The sequence below is a fragment of the Triticum aestivum genome, chromosome 3A (genome assembly GCF_018294505.1).
Source record: "Triticum aestivum cultivar Chinese Spring chromosome 3A, IWGSC CS RefSeq v2.1, whole genome shotgun sequence".
Lineage (NCBI taxonomy): Eukaryota > Viridiplantae > Streptophyta > Magnoliopsida > Poales > Poaceae > Triticum > Triticum aestivum.
Window position 1 is genome coordinate 26,754,632 of NC_057800.1, and position 10,256 is coordinate 26,764,887.

At 45.0% G+C, this 10,256-nt stretch overlaps 1 protein-coding gene and 1 pseudogene across 1 annotated transcript; both read left to right on the forward strand.

The window, feature by feature from the left end:
• The first annotated feature begins 1,330 nt into the window (after positions 1–1,330).
• LOC123057695 (LEAF RUST 10 DISEASE-RESISTANCE LOCUS RECEPTOR-LIKE PROTEIN KINASE-like 2.1) lies at positions 1,331–3,598 on the forward strand (annotated as a pseudogene).
• A 4,604-nt stretch (positions 3,599–8,202) lies between these two features.
• Positions 8,203–9,769, forward strand: LOC123056669 (LEAF RUST 10 DISEASE-RESISTANCE LOCUS RECEPTOR-LIKE PROTEIN KINASE-like 2.5). The gene is made up of 2 exons (XM_044479986.1): positions 8,203–9,518; positions 9,730–9,769. Exons 1-2 carry the CDS (start codon positions 8,455–8,457, stop codon positions 9,767–9,769), a joined length of 1,104 nt encoding a protein of 367 aa, XP_044335921.1. The 5' UTR covers positions 8,203–8,454.
• Positions 9,770–10,256: the final 487 nt, after the last annotated feature.

The window sequence follows — 10,256 nt, forward strand, 5'->3', positions numbered from 1 at the left end:
GTTTCAAGCTGCTTCATGTTCAGTTCCTCTCTTCTGCTGCGGCTAGCTTGGTTTTCACCTGTGTTGCATGTCTGATGTACCGTCAGAAGAAAAATATTAGATCAGCAATCTTCAGAATTTACTATCGCAATACGTCAAATATCGACAAAATGCTAGGGAAATGTGAACCTCTTGCCCTGAAGAGGTATGAGTACTCACAACTGAAGAGAATAACGAGATTATTCAAAAATGAACTAGGAGAAGGTGGACATGGTGATTAACTGCACTATAACATGAGCAACAAGTACATAGGGATACCCTTCTACTGTAGCAGCTCCTCCTCGACGGAGTACCCGCCTTGTCGCTAGGTGCAACATTGCCTGCTCCGCCACAGCCTTCACCTGGTGGAGACGAGGAATGGATGGACCACCAACGGTGACATTCACCAGGATGAGGCCGAGCCCAACCGCACCGTAAGGCTGCTGCCAAGACCGACTGCCCCGTGAACTCCCGCACAGCTGCAGTCTCCTCCTGTCGCGACAAAAACCGCACACTCTGGAAGTAACTTGCATATCAGACCTACCTTTAAGTTCATCTGATGGCACTTCTTTCACAAACCATATGGACTATCGAACAGACAATCTAAAATATGCTGTCGATGAAGATTCACTATTCATTCTTCCAGGATACACCTAATAACTTTCATGACTGGGCCACCTAGCGGCTGTACTCATAAACTGCATAATTTGACTTGCTCTCGTATGAAGCAAAAAGTTAAAACGACAACCCCAAAGAAGAATTAGCAATACATGTTGTCAAATGGAAGTACTGAACACTGCTCGGCATGAGTAATTAGCTATCTAAAAAAATTACTGAACCACAAAGTCTCGAGACCAAGGCTGAAAACTCAAGGGGTTGGAGTCCAGAGATTTATCACTGTTTCCGGCAGAAAATGAAAGTGATTTTTCCAAATTCCCGCACAAATCCATCGTAACCCAAGGACATCGGGCATCAAATGGCTGCTCAGCAAAAAGTTCAGTCAAAAAGAAAGAAAGAAAAGGAAGAGAAATTCAGAAGACATGGAGACATGTTCACCCTTGAAAAGTAGAATTCAACACCAGAGACTGACCTTCCACAAATATCCTGTGTTACGTAGACTGGTAGACACAGGGTAGCGACATTTTTGGCACGGAATGACAAAGTCAAATTAGCCGGCTGCACGCGGCAAGACAAGTCCAAACTACACCACAAATTTGAGTGCAAAACCAGGATGAACTGTTCTAGTCTCAAATCATCACGTTCTTGAAGGCTCTCTGGACTCTGCTGCACACGAAATATCCAAAATTCAGACATGCATCCCAGCTCGTTGCTACTCCTACCAATCTTACCGATCTTGGCCTCCTTGCATCAGCCGGCTGCTGCCTCCAGTGGCACCGCCCAAGATGCGGGCTGCCCGCCGGCGACATGCGGGAACCTCACCTTGGCGTACCCCTTCTGGCTGGCCGGCCAGGACCGGTTCTCCTGCGGCCCGCCGGCGTTCCGGCTCACGTGCACCGACTCAGCGGCTGGTGCTTTCCTGAGCACCTCCTACATGAAGGTCCTCGACATCAACTATGGCAGCCGCTCCCTCATCGTCGTCCACGTCCTCCTGGCCGCTGACGGCGCGTGCACCATCATGTTCAATGTGTCCTCGGCCTTTGCCATCACGGACAGGTTCAGCATCAGCCGCAGGAACAGGGAGCTCTAGTGCTCTCCAGCTGCAAAGAGAGGCGTCCACCGCCCGGGGCCGTCCCGGTGACCAACTGCACGGACAACAGCAGTGGGATGTACGTGTACCTCGGGGGAATCTATGGCACAGGCCAGCCGCCAGTGAATGAAGGGAGCTGCGATACCTCCATATTTCCGGTGCTCGGGGCAGAGCCGGCAGGCATGACGGCGGGCAATTATAGACAGCTCATAAAGGGCGGGTTCCTATTGCAGTGGGAGCCCGTCGGTGACTGCAATGTCTGCAAGGCAAGCGGTGGGCGGTGCCGCTACGATGCCAACACATCAGCGTTCGCGTGCCTTTGCTCAGATGGTAGCATGCACCCGTCGACTTGTGGTAAGCTGCCTGCCATGAGATGCATATTTTCTGTCAGAATGTGCAATACCATCACTATATTGATAATCTGTTCATCTTCATGCAGATACTAAACACAACAGAAAGCTCACTTTGATAGGTAAGCGTTCTAATAATGTTCTGCTGTCTAAAGTACCCCCTTTGTACTAAGTCAGCAAAAATTAATATGGATCGGAGGGAGAATTATAGTATACGTAATGTTTTAAGCTGCTTCATGTTCAGTTGCTCACCTCTAACTGTACCTTTTCTGCACTTTCAGTTTCGCTGTCTGCTGCGGCTAGCTTGGTTTTTGCCTGTCTTGCATGTCTGATGTACCGCCAGAAGAAAAATATCAGATCAGCAATCTTCAGAATTTACGCCAGCAATACATCAAACATCGACGAAATGCTAAGAAAATGTGAATCTCTTGCCCTCAAGAGGTATAAGTACTCACAACTGAAGAAAATAACAAGATCATTCAAGGATGAGCTAGGAGAAGGTGGATATGGTGTGGTATACAAGGGAAGTCTGCAAGATGGCAGAATGGTTGCAGTGAAGCTACTGAAAGGATCAAAAGGCAACGGAGAAGATTTTCTGAATGAAGTTATGAGTATCGGCCAGACTTCTCATGTTAACATTGTCAAGCTACTCGGTTTCTGTTTAGAGGGATCCAAGCGAGCACTTGTCTACGAGTACATGTCCAATGGTTCTTTGCAGAAGCACATTTATTCAGAGGGTACCAAACAGGCCATTGGATGTGAGATGTTCCTAAAAATTGCAATCGGTATCGCACGAGGGTTAGAGTATCTACACCAGGGTTGCAACGCCCGCATCATCCATTTCGATATCAAGCCTAACAACATCCTTCTAGATGACGAGTTCTGTCCCAAGATTGCAGACTTTGGTCTGGCAAAGCTGTGCCACCTCAAGGACAGTGTCCTTTCAATGGCGGAAGCGAGAGGGACGGTTGGTTTCATCGCACCAGAAGTGTTCTCTAGGGGTTTCGGAGTCGTCTCGACAAAGTCGGATGTTTACAGCTATGGGATGATGCTCCTAGAAATGGTCGAAGGGAAGAAGGATCAGAAAGGAAAGGCAGACAGCTCTAGTGAAGCATTTTTTCCACATTGGGTTTGGGATAATTTGGCGAGGGAATTGCATGGATCTGAAGAAAAATATGGGACTGAAGAAATTGTAAGAAGGATGACCTTGGTTGGATTGTGGTGCATACAGATGAACCCTGAAAGCCGCCCGTCCATGAGCAGGGTTATAGAGATGTTGGAGAGGAAGATGGGTGAATTGGAGATGCCTCCCCGGCCGTTCCTCTGTTCTCCAGTGTACTCAACAACAGTTTCATCTTATGCATCTGTCCAAGTTATGATGCCTTCACCGTGATATGCATCTGTGCATGCTGAAACAATACTTTTCAAAAACAATAGCGACAATGTACATGTAATTACTCTCAGGGTTACAGTTCAAACCTCCTTGTATTGGTATTTAGGATTTCAAAATTAAGAATGTAATTACCGGTTCGAAGAGTTGCCTTCCAACTGATGTTAGGGTAAATCTATGTATTTGAGAGCATCAACGAGTTTCTTCAAGGCCTTCTCCTGCTCCCAGGGCTTCCCCAAAGTCTGAACCATGCAACGGGTCAGAGAAGCCACAGCACACATTTTTAGACTGGAACTCTTTTAGAAATGTTGATCTTTCAAAACAAGAGAAACATCTGCACAGTGCATGGGCTGAACAATCTCATTTGTACTCAATAAGTGCTGCCAGGGTGTTGCTGACAACTTGCAATAACCCAACGTGTTGGCTCAGAGAAAAGTAAGCGTGGCCAAAATAGTACATGTTCCTGTTCTCACCCTGCCACCGGCACACCACCCAGAAGAGGGATTTTTTATTTTTGGGAAAAGTATATTTTTCGTCCCTCAGTTTTTCCGAAAGTCTACATTTGGTCCTTCAACTCTGAAACCGGCAAAACTTAGTCCCTCGACTCTTCAAACCGGATATGTTTAGTCCTTCTTCTCAGCCGACCCGGTATGCTGCTGACTCAGCCCCGGTTTTGACCAGTCTTAGCTGACGTGGCAAAATTCCTCTCTCATGTTCATTCTATCTCTTTTTCCTCTCATCTCTCTCTAGTTGGCATTTGATCGAGCAACTCGCGTGCGCATCTGCACTTCTGGCACCGGCACCACCTCGTCGTCCGACTACGCCACAGCAGCAAGGAGCACGCTGTCGGCACCACCGGGCGAACGTGGACATCTTGGCCGGCACACCAACCTAGTCTCCATCGTCCGCTAGTGCTCCCAGGCCCAAGAGTGGCTCCTTGTCGGAATCATGCACGACCGCGGGGGCTCCAGTACCTGCACGAGGCAGTGACGCCGCCGGCGATCTACCGCGATGTTCCAGGGTGTGAGTTCGACGCGCACATAGATACCTAAAGTTCTAGGGTGCAGCTCAGTCCGTTCGTTCTTGTCGTCCAGGAGGAACAGAGGTCATAGGTGGGACCGTGGGAGGAGGTTAGAGAGACATGGATAGGTGAGAGGAGTTGGCGGGTGGCCGGGCTGGGGAGCCGAGGTACGGTGAGCCCAGCAGGGCTGAGGCGGAGCTATGCAAGAAGTAACGGCATGCAGCGGGCGCCCCAAGTGGTGGCTTAGTAGACGCGGTGACCATTGAATGGTACTACTGAGGCACAACGGCTACAGGCCTACGGCCAGCCGACTGTGGATACTCGGAGTGCTCAAAGGTAGCACGCCCAGGGGAGCAGCAGATGGTGCTAGCAAGCAGGCTTTCAGGGGCAGGCGACCGGCAACCTCTTCTTCATGAACCAAACCAGTCAAATCCGTCAAAACCATGCCACATCACCAACAAAGCGGTACGAGGGACTAAAGTTATCCGGTTTGAGAAGTTGAGGGACTAATGTTTGCTGGTTTTGAAGTTGGGGGACTATTTCTACATTGTCGAGAAAATTGAGGGACGAAAAATATACTTATCCCTAGTTTTAAATAGCCGGCTATAGCCTCGCTATAGCTCCGCTATAGCTGTTTGAGGGTGTTGCCGCTAAATGATCTCATATACAATTTGCCGCTATAGCCTGCTGTAGCTGTTTTTAAAGGTCGACGCTAAATGCCATAGCCCGCTATTTAAAACATTATTTGCAAGTATTGTTTTTGTGTGGAAAATGGCAAAAGATCAAAATCTAAAGAAAAGAGGGTCATTAGATCAATTTCAATCTAACTAGTGGCAAATTGTCAAAGTCCAAAGGAAGTGATGGCAAATAATCAAATCGCCCCCCAGAAGCAACTCGACTTCCATTACTATGACATGCGAAAGCTCTTTTGGCACCTTTCAATGGCTCTGTAGTCATTGTCAGCAGCCGTAGTTGCTTAGCAAGAGCTTAGCAAGTGTTAGTTCTACCAGCCTTGGCAAAGCATAACAAGTTCTTTTTAGTGGAGTGCTACAGCTACAGCTTCAGTAGGTAAGCTTTCTGAATTCAAATTTTCCTAAAACAATTGCAGGAAGTGGCAGGACTGTAAGAGTATATTCTTAAATTAATTAATCAAGCGCATCGTAATTCAGTGTTGTCTGAGAAAACCGATTCCCTAATATGCAACCGCCAGGTGTGAAGGGTGGAAGATGGCCAGGAGGACCTGGGAATGGGATGGCTCTGTTCAAGTGTTGACCGGAGATATTTGAGACTGGAATGGCGTCCGTTCAACTGTTGACCAGAGATATTTGAGGCTGGAATAGCGAAGGGGACTAGGAAGTAGATTGATATTGTTTCTTCCTGGATTCAAAAAATACAGTACTCTATTGTACCCACAAAACAAATCCCTTGCATGCAACATCCCAGGAGTAAAGGGTGGAAGATGGCCAGAATCCATGGTGGCTCTGGTGAAGTGTGAGGAGAGATTTCATACTGGAATGATAAAGGACACTACGGAAGTAGATTGATATTGTTCTTCCTGAATTCAAATAATGATAAAATGCCCAGTTTACATAGTGCTTCCTGTATAATTTCCTCTTACCTCTTCTATTCTTTTATTACAGCAGTGGTAGTCTCAATTGTTGTCCAGCCACTCAGTCTCTAATTTACAGAGACTCGGCTATATTCTACACTAACCCAACAACACAGAGATCATGATACACTACAACTGTACTTAAATATAAAAATGTGTGTGGACCCCGGCTAGTCCCAGGGCCTATGGTCATGACAGGTTCCATTTGAAACTAGTATATACTCCCTCCATTCCTAAATATAAGTCCTTTTAGAGATTTTAATATGGACTACATATGATTTTCTAGAGATTTCAATATGGACTACATAGAGGAAAATGAGTGAATCAACACTCTAAAATACGTCTATATACATCCGTAAGTAGTCTATATTGAAATCTCTAGAAAGTCGTATATTTAGAAACGGAGGGAGTAGCTTGCAAGTGAGAATTGTTGCATCAGCATTCTGTAGAATGAATTTTCGTCGGGGGAATGAGATACCTTTGCATGCATCCTGGATACGAGCAGTTACTAGATAGGGAGTACTTGCTATGCCGACTACTGGAACCATGGTCCATGGCCACCCATGCATACCACAAATAAAAGGACAGGCTAGTTATAGTTCTGTAAAATGAATAAAAAATATCATTAGCTCCATGTCGAAGTATTATGAATAATGATCCAAGAAAAAGGAAATAGCTAATACTGAACTTTAAAGTTTTGATCATCACTGCCATGGCTACAACTTGTGTCATACGGTCAACAATTTAGAGCGAGATTGCAGCTGCTATCGCTGGGCACTTGACCAGGAAAGGAGCCAGTTTTGACCACTTGTTACCAGGCCACAAGAAGACCTTCTGAACCGTTCATTCCAGTTATTGACCAGTCTCATCCGGTGACTAAATTGCTCAGTCTAGACCGAGTCAACAAGACAGCAACCTATGTTGAGCCCCAGTTTAAAACTAGAGTAAGGCAACCACGCAACCTACCTTTCCACTGAACCATCTCCTCTGTTCCTGCTTACTGCAGCTATTTGCGATGTTACACACCTGTCTGCTCTTATGGATCTTAGCATCTTCTTTACAAGACTCAAGAACAACGAGCATGGCGCAAGAAACAGCAAGCTGCCCACCCAAGGCCTGCGGCAACCTGACCATCTCGGATCCATTCTGGCTTGTCCAAGAGCAAGGAATGGAGACGCCATGTGGTTTGATAGACTACCAGGTGTACTGCTATAACAACAGCCCATTCCTGAGGAGCACCATCCACGACGGGTTTGGAATCCTCAACATCTTCTACAAGAATCGCACCTTCCTCACTGCCGATATCAACAAAATGGAGGACTTCAGCAGGTGCCAAGTTCCGATCACCAATACATCCTTCAAAATCGGCTTTCTGCCATTCAACATCAGCCATGCCAACCGAGACCTGCTGTTCTTCTATGATTGTGTTGGTAACCCAGTGGCACCGCAGCTGCGACATGGACTTGTGCCGATGCATTGTGGCAACAACTCATTTGTTCATCTCGGCCGAGGGCCCTACAATGCTTCTCATGACTATGGAGAGTACTTCATAGAGGGTTGCAAGACCACCCTCGTGCCAGTACTGGGAGCATCAGCAAAGACGGCGAACGCAGGTGACTATGAACAATTAATCAGGGATGGTTTTCTTTTATCATGGCCGGCGGTACCTGATCAGTTTTCAAGAGAAGGTACGATTAGCAGCTAGTAGTATCACTTCGTGTACTTTAATTGCTAACACAGTCATATACATGCAAATATGCAATGCAAAGAAAATAATAGCCTTTACATAATTCCAATGCATAAAGATATAGGTATTGAAAGATACCAGTTGTGGACAAGATTTATTTGTTGCACAGAGTATGCTATATGCTGGGTTCCATCTGTTTGTTTTCACCATATATGATCTGTAATGAATCAATGTTCGCCAAGTGACGAAATTCAAGGAAATGAAATGAAGTGCCAGCTATATTGGAATCGTCTTAATCATTTAACTCCATATGCTTTGCACAATTATTCTATATTGCCATGGTTCATTTTTATGTTTTTTTTATTTTGTGATTGATACTTACATTGACTAACCATAATAATTTCTCTGCAGATGTTAGGCCCAACAAGAAGTTAATTTTGATAGGTATGTCTATCATTGCTTCTGCTCAGAAAATACATGATACTTCATCACAAACTTCCATGCAACGATGCTATCTAAAGGCGAACTGCTAAGTCTAAAATTAACCAAATTATGGAGATTTCTTTAAGGATGTGAAACTGAAAGATTCCTAAATGGCTGCATTCAAAAAGAAATAGCTTACACAGTCTCATACATATACTGATGTAGTGATGTACTATCAACTTTACTAAATGATGCTCACTTTTTGTTTTTTTACAGTTTCTCTGGCTGCCACAATCAGCTTGCTAACATGTCTAGTTTGGGGGGTGCACCGACAGAAGCAAAGGATTTGTCTTCTTATCCTCCCAAAGCAGACTGGTAATAAATCGAGCATGGAAGAAATGCTAAGGAGGTATGGATCTTTGGCTCCGAAAAGGTACAAGTACTCAGAGCTGAAACAAATGACTAGCTCTTTCAAGGATAAACTTGGAGAAGGTGGATATGGCACGGTATTTAGGGGTAGCCTACAGGATGGCTGTGTGGTTGCTGTGAAGCTCCTAAAAGTTTCCAAAGGCAATGGAGAGGAGTTCCTAAATGAGGCAATTAGCATTGGTAGGACATCACATATTAACATTGTCGGTCTGCTCGGTTTTTGCTTAGAAGGAGTCAAGCGAGCCCTTGTTTATGAGTATATGGCTAATGGTTCACTGGAGAAGTACATTTACATAGAGAATTCAGATCTAGTTATTGGATGGGACAAGTTACAGCAAATAGCACTTGGCATCGCACGTGGATTGGAATATTTGCATCAAGGATGTAGTACTCGCATCATCCATTTTGACATCAAGCCTCAGAATATACTTCTAGATCAAGATTTTTGTCCCAAAATTGCCGATTTCGGTTTAGCCAAACTTTGTCACCTCAAGGATAGCATCCTCTCTGTCGCCGAAGCAAGAGGTACCATTGGATTCATTGCTCCAGAAGTATTCTCTAGAGGTTTTGGAGTCGTTTCTACAAAGTCAGATGTCTATAGCTATGGAATGATGCTCCTGGAAATGGTAGGAGGAAGGATAAATAAAGAAAAAGGGAATACAGAGAGCTCAAGTGATCTGTATTTTCCAAACTGGATTTATGACAATATAGCAGAACAGGTACAAAGTTGTGAAGTCATCTGCGACCTTGAAGAAGCCATGAGAAAGATTACCTTAGTGGGCCTATGGTGCATACAAACTAACCCTGGAAACCGTCCTACGATGAGCAAGGTGATTGATATGTTGGAAAAGAGGATCAACGAATTGGAGATGCCACCGAAGCCGTTCCTTTCGTGTCCCTCGATCCCGACAAGCTTGTCGTCCCATACAAGTTACGATTACAGATCATCGTATTGCTCCGCATCCCCTGCTCTGTTACCATGCATAGCCCAAAAGTAGTATGAAGTGGATAAATGTAAATTCGAATTACCATTGCATTTACCATTAAGATCTTCTAGTGTGTGAACTGTGTGTAAAAGAAATGTGAATTTTCAGACGTTACATCGTGTCTCTGAGAATGGCCGAGGCAATGTGATAACGGAAGGCTGTTCGGGATTATTGTACTTGATGTGAATCAAAACACGAATAAGCAAATGAAAGCTGTTTGGGTGATTTATGTGTTTGCGTTTCTGACTTTCGAAAGGCAGCTAACTCGTATAAGTTTGGGGCAGACAGCTAGGCCTCCAAACTGTAATAAGCGCCATTCAGGCTATATAGCAATTACGACCTGACGACCCAACAAAATTCAGTAATCTGGATTGGATGCATCATTGTGAAGCTAAACGTTGCAACAATGCATGCCAAGATTGAAGTATGTCTCCATATATGTCCACGAACCTAGCATATAAAATCAACAGATCATCATATAATCATATTGCTCCCACGGACATGCCCCCCTTAATAAACACCAAAAAATCTTAGTAAGAGTAGACAAATTGACCGTGGAAGAAGCTGAAGGCACACAAAATTGACCGTGGAAGAAGCTTCCCCGCAAAAAAAAAAAGAAAAAAAGAATAGCACCC